This window comes from Drosophila subpulchrella, chromosome 2L, assembly GCF_014743375.2.
Source record: "Drosophila subpulchrella strain 33 F10 #4 breed RU33 chromosome 2L, RU_Dsub_v1.1 Primary Assembly, whole genome shotgun sequence".
Taxonomy (NCBI): domain Eukaryota; kingdom Metazoa; phylum Arthropoda; class Insecta; order Diptera; family Drosophilidae; genus Drosophila; species Drosophila subpulchrella.
In genome coordinates this window covers 19010714-19024644 of record NC_050610.1, presented here as the reverse complement: position 1 = coordinate 19024644, position 13931 = coordinate 19010714, and the positions used below count along the sequence as shown (strand labels likewise).

At 38.4% G+C, this 13931-nt stretch overlaps 2 protein-coding genes across 3 annotated transcripts in view; both read left to right on the top strand.

Annotated features, from left to right (window-relative positions):
* LOC119546231 overlaps positions 1-13931 on the top strand; it is a 131013-nt gene that overhangs the window by 18648 nt on the left and 98434 nt on the right. The gene's annotated exons all lie outside the window — the stretch shown is intronic.
* Positions 1311-1771, top strand: LOC119546235. The gene is made up of 2 exons (XM_037852381.1): positions 1311-1407; positions 1469-1771. Exons 1-2 carry the CDS (start codon positions 1403-1405, stop codon positions 1641-1643), a joined length of 180 nt encoding a protein of 59 aa, XP_037708309.1. The 5' UTR covers positions 1311-1402; the 3' UTR covers positions 1644-1771.

The following is a 13931-nucleotide window of genomic DNA, read 5'->3' as shown; positions in this document are numbered from 1 at the left end:
CTCGTTCCAGTGATTTATTAAGCTTACTTTGAAAGTGGGTAATTGCCGCACTTTTCCAATACATTCGCCCCACTTTCCAGCTTCGCTCGCACTGCGATGGCCTTACTTTCAAGCCCCATAACGCGACCCCAATGGGGCTTTTCCCTCCGGCCACTCTCGGCACAGCTCAACTTAACTTTTCACTTTCAATTTGCCCGGCTCTGCGGCCCATAAAGCGGGGCGTTTATGGCCAACACGCGTGGCCAACACACTGATGCCCGCACAACCCACCGAAAAAAGGAACTTTCATAATTCATAAGCTGCAGGGATAAACTGCCGACTGAGAAAATCTACTAAGCACACGGCAGCACTCGGATTTACACTTTATACGGGGCCAAATTGGGTATGGGATCCGTGCGAAGGCCACAAATCATGCCTTAACAACTTAATAAGTTGGGCAACGCTCGTCCAGCGAACCGAAATTTGAATATCGGCCCAGAGACGGGACATGTGTCTAACATTCTGATTTCCCCAGCCAAATTTTTCCACGTCTCCCACCACGTGACGTGCGCATTTTCCTGCTACATCATCAGAAGCAAAAAAAGGAAGAAAAAAACGGTGAGGAGAAAGATGAGACCACTCCACGATGCTTTTTATTTGCGCTGGCTTTTTATGACATTTCAAGGGAAAATTTATATAATAATCATAAAAGCGGGAGAGCATGACCGCTGCGGAAATGCTGCGATTTATTTGTATTTGCAGAGTCTTTTCCGCTCACTATGTTTGTGTTTTATTTGCAGCCAATTGATTTGACTGGCGGCGGGCAACTGGTAACAGCGATGATGGGTATGATTTTCCTTTTTTTTTCCCTGTTCCTGGTGGGGCTTGTTTTTTTGGCGATGGTGAACATAAAAGTGTAACATCATATGGCCGGAGCACTCGTCTCTTGGTGCACGAGGCCGTCATTGTTGCCACTGCGGCTCACTTTATGTGGCATGAATGCTTTTATGACCGCCCACACATCGCTCGGGGTAAGTCGGAAAAATCGCTGGAAAAAGTGGAGAAAGCGGGGAAAAGCTTGCGCGGCAGTTTCGCCCTTTCACTGGGCATCAAATCAGGAAATTGTTGCAATTAAAGGGTAAATAATGATGCAGCTAACAATGAATTACGAGTAGCTGGAAAAAGGGATATATGGGAATATCGTATTTTACTCCCTTAGGCTTTACGGCATCAAAGTTATTATTCCAAAAATACAAGCGATTTTTTTAAATATATCCCACTTCATATAAACAAAGTAGGCCTTGACGTTAGATTCCTTAGTATCGTTTGCCCTTCCCTAGGAATTATTCAGTTTACCCCCAAACCTCTACAAAGAAACATCTAACTTTCAATTTTTACTTTACTTTTACCAAAAACTATCAGAATGTTGTGAGTATAAGAAAAACCAAATTTTCCTTAAAAATTTATTTTTAAAACAAAATCCTCTCAGTGAATCGTTTGATTGGAACTCGAGATTTGATCTCAAGAATTTTCGTGATATAAAACAACGTGTTGTGAAGAAAATCGGGGATCTGGAGCGCAAGGGAGTTGTATGGGGTCGTCTCATTTGCATCGATGATGCCAAGGATGATGTTTTTTTCCGTTTCATGAGGGAGAACGCCTAAGTCGGTTCACAAAATCTTAATAATGTGTATTCTGAGTTACTTTAAAGCCAAAATAAGACTTAACGACAAGATAATACTCGTTCAATAAACAAAACGCATTATCATGCTTAAATAATTTCGGTATCGTATTTTTTATCACGCTCGTATCTCAATCATTCGCTTAGCCTTTTATTATGATGCCGTTGCCTGGACGATTCAACCGCAAAAATGGCCAAACTAAAAGAACGGCCTGAAAAAAGGAATACTTTGAAAATTTTGCACAGGTTCAGCCAAGCTGAAACATATGGGAGCACAGGAAAAACTGAAAAGTGAGATGGGCTTGGGTAAAAAAGTTACTGAAAAATTGCTGAAAAATGACATTAATTTTAATGCATCCCAACAGCCCGAACAAAATGAGAAATACAAAAATTGTCCCAGTTTCTCTCCACTCGTCTTTTATTTTTTAATTAAAAATTGTTTGTGGCGCGCATTTTGCATTTTTGAAAAGGCGGACAGTGGATGTGTTGGCGTGAATTTTTATTGTGGATTTCCTTTTATTGGAACGAGAAGAATCCTTTACCTTTCCCCGTCGCTCCGCGTGTCACTTGAACTGTCAATTACATTTGCGAACCGCTCATCCTCAAGCCTCCCCACATCAAACTCATTTTCCTGTGCATGCATGCGAAATTTTCCTTCGATTCTCGTATTTTCGGTTTCATCTTTTTCGGATCGAGGTTTCACCGCCCATATTGTACTTATGTATATTCCTCAGTAGCGGCATTTGATTAACATTTAAATTTGCTCTCGGCGTATGTGCAACTGACAGTTTGGTTCGGGCTTCGATAGGTTTTCTTCACGTTTCCATCGGAATTTCCCTGGGCTCGGGTGCAAAGTGTGTGCTTACGACACACAATAATCAATTGTTTTAGCCTCGCTTATCGAGTGGCAATAGAATCCTAGCTGCCCCCTGCTCTGGACATTCGATTCGGTCCGAGTCAAGTCTGGTTATTGATGATGGCTCTGGAAATCGGACTACACCCTGGCATTTATTTATATTACTCGCTGCGGCAAATTGTTTATTGTTTATTGAAATGAAATATTGCTCTCGGGTGCCTCGGCAATTTGCATGCGTTGATTGCTAAAATGAAGTGTGCTCTCGAAGGCAAATCAAAACGCTGTCGTCCGTTTGGCAATTCAAATGATTTAAATTGTCCGAGGGAACAGCAAAAAGAAAACAAAATATTAGGCGAAATATTGCCAAACTTCGTTTGATAATTCATTGAACATGCAATTTATTTTTTTAATTTATTTGTATTTTATTTAGTATTTTTTGGAGGCTTCTAAATGTGAAAAGAGAATTTAATCAATGATATTGTGGAACACAAAATAAGTATTTCTTATTGAGTATTTAAAAATGTATAAAAGAGTTGTACCGAGACCACTCGACACTTCAATTATACCATGAATGAAATTTACATTTTTACTGATTTCATTTATTAAAATATTTTAACATCAGATAAGAGTTATTGATAAGGGTCTTCGATGATGTGTTAAATGAATATACAAATTGTTTATGGAATTTTCACTTAAAATTAAATTATGTGGCTTACAAAAAATATATACTCAACAGATACTGCACTTTACTGTGTTTTTCATCTATAAGTCCCTGCTCCTTTAAGAACTTTACTCGAAAACTGCAAAATCTGCGCCATGTGAGTCTGTGGAGTGTATCCATGGTAAATCCTGGCCAGAATGGTGGCAGGACTTAAGTACGTGTTGATTATGGAGCGTGTTTGTTATTATTATTGTTGCAGCAACATCTTCTTCTTTTCCGTTGTGGTTAATGGTAGTTGGGAAGTACAGGGGGTGGTAAAACTTCTACACCATTTACCATATCCCACGACTAGCAGCGAACGTAGTTTTTTATGCAAATATTTAAGAGCATCATCGAAGGCACGGCGAGTGCAAGATTCTTTCCACTCAACGTGGTGCAAGTGTGTGCGTGTGTGGTAATGCCCCCGTCTGTGTGCGAGTGTGAGTGTGTGGGTGATTGCGGACGGGGAATCCCCTCCTGCGTAAGCCATATGTAGATATATGTTTATGTCTGTGCACTACACTCGACGATAAAATCGTCATGTAGTCGTAATGTCTGCATCAAATTGCATTTGCCCAACGCCTCTGGCACCTCGCTAACTCTCAGTCCCCCAACGCCCCCATTTCCCAGTACACTCTTCCATTTTTCCCTAGAGTATGGGTAGTATGGAGGTTCCATATGTGTCGACATCGTCAACGCAATGTGTATTTATGCATAGTTTAATGCGGTTCAATGTCTGGTAACGACATCAAAACACAGCCAGGATGGAAAGGAGTCTGGGTGGAGTTCTCCGCCCACTCCACTCACTGAAGTCATAATCATAATCAGGAATCATAGTCGGTTGCAGGAAAAAAAAAAGGAGAAGAAGCTGCGTCTGACTTGAATAGATATTTTTATTATTTTCAAATTGAATTCGCATATCGTTAGTACCGGATCAAAGATCAAGGGAAATCGGGGAGCGTATTGAAAGTGCGCTTGAATGCACGTTAACCAAATCGGATTTGTTTAATATATGATCCGGAATTTGAATTTGATTGCTAAGTGCATTTTATGTGCATATCGATGGTTTGACAATGTTATGACAGGACTTAAGTGGGGGGGATTAAATGGTCCTAAACGGTTGCGATAGAGGGGATTACTTGGAGATTTTAAAGGAGCAGCAAAGACAAGGGAAAGTATAAATGTTTGGGTAGGATTGAAAATTCTTCTTTTATTTTAAGTACAAAACTAACATTTATTCATTCTCCAGATTCAGTTAGAAATAAAATCAACACAAATAAATGTTTTCAAAACTTTTCCTACAGATAAGACAAAAGGAATATGATCCTGGTTAACTATTTTAAGTTCAGCCTGGGCTCGACCTTGGCTTTTTTCCCAACACGAACGAGACGCCCCATTCGTGTCATTTGCTTGTCTAGAGGCATTTTATCATTCTGCTGATTTGAAGTACCAGCAGAGATGTATTTCACTCAGTGTCCTGTATCTTGTTGCCTGCGTATCCTCGTGTCCTTCGCCACTCGACGATTTGAAGATGCAAAAATGTCCATTTAACCGAGATTTATGGCAGCCAGCAGGGTTATTTATGGCAATTTGTTTTATTTACACGATATCTGCCAGTGGCCAGATGGAAAGCCACCTCCATTCCCTGGCACTAAGCACTCGCAAATAAATTTGCACAAATTATTATGGGTCATGGGGATTAAATGCAAACACACCACGGCAAAAAAAAAAGCAAAAAACGAACAGGAGATGTGCCTATAGCCATGGTTAAATGGATAAAATTCGATGGGAAATTTTGTGGGGAATGGGGAATACCGAGGAAAACGCGCCCGCGGGTCAGTTTATCGCATTTATTGGCGCTCTATATTTTATACATAAATTGCGAGCCACGTTGCGTTGTTGCAGGTGCAGCAGCTGCACACAAAAACAAACTGGCAACCATGCAAACAAACGGAAAAATGAAACCAAATGCAAATAGCTTAATACACATTTTTTGGCCAGGCCAGAACAAGCTTTTGCCTCTCTTATTTTATCCGCACCTATATACAAACATATATCTGCAAACATATAGATGGAAAACAGGGACCGCCGGCAGCATAATGAATGCCACATAAATCCGATGGCTCCGTGCACTAGATTTCATGGCTATGATTTTGTAATAAAAATGCATTTTTATTACGAAAATAAATTGCATTTCTTTCGCTGCCTTTTCTTTATTTATCTTTTTTATTTGGGTTCCTTTGTTTGGATAGTTGAAGTGGGTGAGATAAGTCCCTCAAATCTTTATTTAAATTCCCACCAAAAATATTACTCAGCAAATGATGAAAGGAATGAATGGAGCACGGAAACTGCTGGCAAAACAGGCCAATATTAATTAGTTAATTAAGGTTCAATGGCCCAGAAATGTGGGAAACTGGGAATGATTGCTTATTTAGTTGAATACCCCAGGGTTAATGTCGCGTGTATATAATGGGAATTAATTTCGGGTGCTAGGCAACTACAATGATGATCTTAAAGGGAAACTTTTCTATTAAGTTTTGGTAATTATAATTTACTAAGAGAATTCTGAGAGGTTAAAATGTGATTTGTATTAAATAAATTCCTTTCACATTAATTTGATTATTAAAACACTTAGTGCTTTAACTCAAAAATTTTGGATATAAAAATATTCCTTTATTTTCTTAGCTCTTACACACTTTAACTGGCATTCTTCTCTTGCTCCGAACCATTTAATTTGATTTAGTGTAAGCTCCGAAATATATTGCGTATACGCGATGTGAGCCGCTTAGCGTGCAAAACTGTTGCATGTTAAACGGGTTTTCGTGTCGTAAAAACCGCAAAAGCCAAGCAGCAACAAAAAGAGCCGACAAATGGCAATGCAAATCCAAAATGGCGTCAACTACAAGAAGCGGAGCCAGCAACAACAATGTCAATCCCTTTTTAAAAACTTTTATTGTGCAGTCGGGCGTAAACAAAAATGCCCCGAAAAATAAATACAAATACAAGGACGAGACGAAGATACGCACACAGATACACGCATACATGCACAATATGGCGTGCGTGGAAAACTAATATGCTTTAATGGCTTAGGACTTTCAGGACTTTGAATGGCTGCCCTCACAACGTTATCCTTTTCTTCAGCCTGTGGCCCTGGGCTTTTTGCGTAAACAAGTCAGAAGGATAAAAAGCCACGACAATCAACTGGGCACTGAGGAAAAATATGGCTTAGCTATTCTTTATAAAAATAGTTTTCAATAAGAGTATGAGTAACTTAAGGAAATTTTTCTAAAAACTAACTATTTTGAGCAAACCTACCCTAGGTATTTCATTTATAATTTTATAATATCAAAACAAAGCTTAATTTTTTGTTTTATCTATTTTTAGGGAACTTATCCTATTTATTTTATATTATAATATTAAAACAAAGCTTAATTTTTTGTTTTATTTATTTTGAGGGAACTTATACTTATTTATTTTACTTTATGATATGATGCTTGGTATAAATAAATATCTACCTCTACGAAATATACTGCTAATTTTTAGATGAGTATATAATGAAAAAGAAGAGTACATAACTTTTAGAAAATTATTGCCCTGTTTAGGAGTACTTCCCTGCTTTCGTTAACCCCTTTTTATTTATTTTTAGCCATCCTGCGATTCCGTCAGTGACTGCTGCATATGTTTGGCTTGACTTGCGTCTGCTTAATGCGAAAAATATTGCGATGATCAATAACAATCGCCTGTCCCCAGCAGCTCTAAGCCATAGTTCGCCCCCCTCTCGTTCCGCCCCTGGAAATCCCCCCATTAGCCCCCTATTGCCATTTGTTGTTATCATGTTTGGCGTCATTATTGTTGTAATTTATTTACGCTCTGCACATTTTTCGCTTACGCCTTCGCTCAGTTTTTCCTTTTTGTGTGCGACTTTTATCAGTTGCGACAAATGTGGCAAGCTGGAAAAGCCCCAATTCTACCCCTCACACACACAAGCACACACACGGTTTTTCTTCCGCCTTGGTGTGTGTGTGCATTTGGCATGTGTGCTGAGCGTTTGATCTTTCAATTATGGTTTATGGTTGATTGATAATTGAATGTCTAATGTGGGCAGCAGAACCGAAATCAAAGTCTGCGACTTATTAGGAAATGGGTTTATGGTGGGGGTTGATTGGTGGGTTTCAGTTGAAAGGGATATTTAATCAAGATATGAGTTTTCCAAAAATATTTTCAAGTCAATCAACTGAAAACTTTGAAATGATATTGCAAGTTTTTACTTTATTTTGAGTCAGTAAACTTATTTTTAGACTCAGTAAAAGACATAAAAATAATTAAATAAACCCTTAGTTCTTCGTAATCTGTCACAGTTCTATTAATTATAATGGACACTTACCAATTTATTGTAAATTGTACAAAAATAATTTCCTCTTTTCTTCAACTTGCCTGATATTGCATTTAAACTGCGTTTTCCTTTCCCGAGATAATAAATTATACAAGAGCGAGGTTAGCACATACAGTTGACCTTTCCTAAGAGCTGCCCAAGTGAATACCTAAATAAGCAGCATCTGCTTTTTATATACCCCATTTGCCACGCCCCTGGTCCTCCGCCCCCCTCCCCCCACCTGTCATGCATTAATTTGCGCAAATGACAAAAGCATGTTTGCTAATGGAAAACCTGTCTGTCAAATTTGCTTAAGTGAGTGAAATTTATTCTCACCTTGGTTATTTTTTCACTGCCCCCTCGCTTTTCCTTTCCCTTTCTCGAACGTCAAGGATGACTTTCCCTGTTGACTCGACATCGGGGTTAATAATGACCAAACATAATTAGTGGGAAAAGTGCAGTTTGTATGGGAATTGCACTGTCGAGTAAAATGGCTGCGAAACTGTACCATTTATCATCCGATTGTGGAAATCGTCTGCATTTGACACTTTCCTCTGGGCAAACAATAAATTTAAAGCCAGTCCGAAGTGAGAGCAACAAATTATCCCCTAGCACACATGCCGACACAATTAGTTAGGAACTCGAAGGGGAAAAAACCAAAACACCACAAAAATAAAACTTGAAATGAAAACTATGCTCAAGTGATTTATGTTCTCCGAAACTTGCCCCAAAGAAACGAGCGAGACAGTGCCGGAAAATACGAAACTATGCTATGCAAAACTTCAAAAACAACTGCCGAGGGGGAAGTGGGGGTGGGTGGAAAATCGAGGGGAAAAGGCCAAGCCGCAGCAATAAAAATTGACGGCAGGGCCAAGGATAAAGGAGCTTGCCTATAAGGGATACGAACTCTGGGCAAAAACCCAGGGAAACAGCAACTAAGCCACATGTGTCGCGCCCCGATCGAAAGCGCCGTAAATTAGGTCAGCGGGAAAAAAGGGAAAATGTCGAGGGCGCTGCGGAAAAGCCGGAAAACCTTCAACCAGTGTGTAACTCGCCCACAGCGAAACAAATCGCTGAAGCATACCAAATCATGAGGGTAAAACGTGCTCACACTTTACAAAGCTGGTAGGTTTTATTTACAGTGAGGAAAACTTTAAACTTTAAAGCTATTCATATATACAATTTCAAATACATATTTTTTTAGTAATAATATGCAATCCAGAGGTAAATTGGTATTTTTCTCCAATATATTTACTCTAAAATTATTAAAATTGGGTACATGTTTTATGTTTTGTAAGCGACACCAGCTTTTAAAGTATTTTGTTTCTAAAGTAATTTAAAGTTCAATTTATTTCCTAAATAGGTATATATTTTATATAACTCCATATATTATGTATCGTTTATATAATTTTTCTCTGTGCATAATCAACTCATCTGATGAATGTACAGATCTGTAAATCTACTCCATTTTGCCGCAGTAAATGTATTTATCAATTTGCAATTGCAAGTAGTGCAGCCAGACAAAAGAGAAATCTCAGGGAATTACATTTTATTGCCATGCGGTTATATATATTTTTAGTTTTTTTCTGAAAGCTGAACTCGTTTTCTTTGGATAGTCAGGTGCCTAGACCTGCACTAAATAACTTAGCTCCATCCTTTCCACAGTTTCTGGCTTTCTGGGTGGGAAACTTTACTTTCAGCACGGTCGAAAGTTTCAGGAGTGTGTGTAAGCCACGAATTCCTTTATTTTCAGCCATTGGCGCAGTTTAAAGTTAAGCCAAGTCGTTGAAAAGTTGGCTTTGCGGCCAACGGCAGCCGGAAGGCTTCAAAATAAATGCGCTGCGAAAGTCAATCAAGTGTTGCAACATCGACTTTCTATCCGCTGCCCCTCTGCCACTCGCCACTTTCTCACTGAGTTTCCCTGGAACAGCATTTACATCTTGATTGCAATTGATAGGTGGTCGGCAGGGTAAGTCGAGTGCAGCAGGAGATAGTTAAAAGTGCCTGGCATTTCCTATTAAATATTAATCACACTGAAAGTGGACGACGGAGAATCTGCTGAAATCGATTGATACTGAAATGCTGTTCAGTAATTAATTGGAAAGATTAATGGCTCGAAATATATATACGGAAACCGCTTTGTAATATGTATAAACTTTGAATGGCTTCCGTTAAAAAATACTCTTTAATGCTTTTTATATGTATGCCTTATAAGAGCTTATATTTGATTTTAATAACTACCCAGAAGAAAAAGAAACTCGTTTTGTATACCATTATTATCCTTAAATTTTTTCCATTTCCATTTTTTGATTACCTTTATTATCCTTTAATTTTTTCCATATTTCTCCAAATCCTTAGCATTAAATTACTTTTATTTTCAGGTTTCCTGAGTTGTTACCTGCTTCTATTTATCTCCCCCAGCCTCTTTTTCTCATTTTCCTTTCTGGCCTACAAAATAATTGCCTACTTTTCGGTGCCACCAAACTTCATTTGAATTCTCCGAGGTTTTCGGAGCCCATGGGAATAAGTTTCGGTTTCCTCGAACGCCGTTTTTGTCCCCCAATTTTCTCCTGAATCTTCCTCATCAACCAATGCAGACTGTAAAATTATACAAATTAATTTGGAAGCGACAATTGCGTCGAGTCTCAAAAATAGGGCGGCAAGGGAAGATGAAAATCCCTGGGCGGGAGGATCTATTCCGGTTGCCATTTCCTGTTTTGGCGGCGGGCTGTGGGCGTGGCATGGCATTAATTATGCTCAAGTGTCCGCTGGGAAAGCGGCCAACACTTGTTCCATAATGACTTTTGTACCATCTAGACGACACGCCCTCGCCCTCAAAAAATGAAAAAAAGGGGACATCAGGCTTTTGATTTGATTTAGAATTCAAGCAGCTTTAAAAACGAGAAAGCGGGGAAAAAGTAAAGGATTTTATTGCACAAAACTGAGCGTCAAGAGTCGAGATGAAAATTTATCGGTCCAGCAACAGCAAGGCAATATATCAGAGATTTATGTCAGCATCATCACCCACCTAAAACAGACAGAGACGGCATGTGAAAAATGAAAAGAGAGCAACAATGAACCAACTATAAGCCCGAAAAAGCGAGTAAATAAAAGATAGAAACGCAATACAAGAAAAAAGGACCCGAAAAGCCAAGGAAAACTGAAATTGGTGTGCGTAAAAATGAAATCGAGCAGCAGGCTCCAGTCTATCTTTAAAGAAGTATATGTGTGAGTTGGGAAAAGCGGGAAAGCAAATGGCAAGCAAATTGTAAGCCTTATCGGAGCCTGTAGCTTCAGGATGGGAGAGGAAAATGGGAAAACGGATAAACTGGCAGAAAGCAAACATGCAAATAAATCTGTGGCTCCCAGAAGTTGCTCGACTTAATTTGATTGAAGGAAAAACTAAAAAAAAAAAGTTGTGAGCGAAAGAGAATTAAGTGACCCAGCTAGAAGACAACTGCTTCTAGGATTTCCCCTCAGCGGAAGATAAAACTTTAATTTGTTCTGGAAAAGTTGTCAGGCAAGAGCTGTTTGAGAAATCTAAGACACAGTTTTGTTTTCCGCTCAGATAAGAGAGTACATTTAAGAAAACCTAAGGAAAAGGTGTCTAAAAGTATGCAATGAAAAAAGTTAATGTCTTTCAGAATGAATTCATGTGATTTTTAACACCTGTATATTTCTGTGCACATTCTCTAATACACAAGTCTAAGACACAGTTTGGTTTTCCGCTCAGATAAGGAAGAAAACCTAAGGAAAAGGTGTCTAAAAGTATGCAACGAAAAAAGACAATGTCTTTCACGATGAAATCATCTGATTTTGAAATACGAAATAAATTGTTGCATACTTTTAAGCACCTCACATTTTCTAAGACACAAATCTAAGACACAGTATTATTTCCGATCAGTTAAGAAAATATATCTTTAAAAAAAACTAAAGGATAAGGTGTCTAAAAGTATGCCATGAAAATAAACAATGTCTTTCAAAATTAATTCATGTGACTTTCAAATCTGAAATAAATTGTTGCATACTTTTAAACACCTGCATGTTTCTGTGTACATTTTCTTTCTCTGAGTGCGAGATTGAAATAAAAGTTTCTTTGCGGAATGTCATTGATTTATTTCTTATCTTCTTGAAAAGAATTTTTTTTCTTTAATGCGTTCATTTCATTACCCATGCTCTCATATTTCGTTTGATTCCCCACATTATTCAGCTGTGCCTGTTTGCTTTTATCTTTATCTTGCCCACTTTTTCCCACTTCACCCGACTTTTCCTCCGGCCACTTGTATTTATTTGTTCTCAATTACTCTCGCATCTTGGGGCCGCCAACATTTTTAAAGCTTAACAGCATTTTTCCACCCACTTGACTGCTGAAAATAATATAAATTTATCCATCCATATATATGAAACAAGGAAGAAAAAGCGAAATTGTTCAGCTCTTATTTCCATTTCTGTGGCTTATTTCGCGTTAGCCCATTTCTGGGCCGTTTGTTATTGTTGCTTTACGCTTTCGCACTGCCGCAATTTTAGATATTTCTTTTACTCGGCCAAAAGGGAAAAAGAAGCAGAAACAGAAATTGTGGCCGGCAAAAAGTTGAAGTTTATTTATTCTACAGTGGGTGTGGAAAACCAGGGAAGCGGGAATGAGAGCCACCTGCACTTTTTCTTTCACGTGCCAGCGACCACGAGCCACTTTTCCAGGAAAACGGGATGGAAAATGCCTGGACTTTCATTACATGGCCAGAAAACGCAGAAAACTTTTCACTTGCCCTCCCGTTCTTCTGTTATTTTTTCTGCTGTTTTTTTTTTTATTTTTATTTGGTTTTGGCCTGCGGCTCTGGTTGCAGGTATTTATATTTAAATGCGGCTTGCGGTTCGCCATTGCGCCTATTGTTATGCAATGAAAGTTTGCTCGCCAGCAGCAACTCCCTTAACCTCAATTTTGGATGGGTTTTTCCCCTCCTTGGTTCTGCTCTCAAGAGCGCCAGTCCAGACAATTTTCATAAATTTCCAGGACCTACCCGTCTTGCGGTTTCATGTCCCTATGGCAGCCATTTCTCAGCGACCTTCAATGTCAACGTTTTATTATGTTATTGACTTCTAACCACATTTTCACACCAAAAATATGTGTCCTTGACAAAAAGGACATACAAAGGGGCAGATAAAAGCTGTGAGATACCGAAGACTAGAAAAAACGTTTAGAAAACTCTGTGGACCATAATTTGTTGTGGTTTTTTCTCTCTCCATTATAGTTTTGGGACCTAGCTCCTTTTTTTCAATATAATCACAAAGCGGAATATAGAAAATATGCATAAACATAAATAAATAAATATATATCGAAATTTTGTAGTATATGCCTTTCATATATCATACATCCTAAACTGCCCAGGCATATTTATATATATTTATGTACATATTTTTTTGTCTGATGACGCAAAAAGTGTTTGCCCCACCCCATTTTTGTCTCCTTTTGGGGCTTGTATTTTTTGCTGTGTGCTTGCAAAGTGAAATTTATTAGAAACGCAAAATCTGTTTGCAGATTGTGTATAAGATTTGATTATTTATGGTCAGTTGTTTGTTGTGGCCAGCAAGCCAGAAGCCCACATTGAAAATTGGCTAACAAAACAAGCTAGCAAAGGCGGGGAACAAGCCAAGGAAAAAGCGTAAACAGATAGCGGACGCAGGCCAAGGGAGTTGATTTATGTAAATTTCTTGGTTTCGCCCACAAAAGTTGAGGCGGAAATGTTGTGAAAATATGGAAAGTTATATTCAATAAAAATATCCTCCTCATAAGCCAAAAATTCGCATTTACAAAGAAAAAACTAAAATGTTCTTATAAAAGTTCCAGCAATAAATTAATGTATTGTCAAAACAAATATTTGCCAGCCTCCTGGAAATATGTCCATAAATTTAATTGTTGGAATATAGACAATTTTAATTTCATTATGCTCAAAATGCATATAAATCAAATTTAATTCAATTGTTCTTACTTTAAATCAATTAATAATAACCAAACCATAAAGCGTTTCTATTATTTTGGAACTCTTACCAAATAATTCCGTTTTGTGCGCAAGAAACTTCCAAAAACTTGCTTTAATTGTGTGAAATCTTAATCCAAGTTGGTCTGGGACCCAAACAAACCTCTTTGGACCCCGATTTCTTGGGAGAATTCGCTCCAACATTCTTTCAACATTCGTGAGCTTTCGTTTCCCCATCGAGACATAAGTTTTGCATCCACTAAATTAAACTAGGAAAAATTCCCCTGCTCGCACAAAAAACTCTTCAACACAAATTCAACTAATTAACTTAAGGCTCCTCGAGGAAGCAACCAAAGCCAAACCAGACC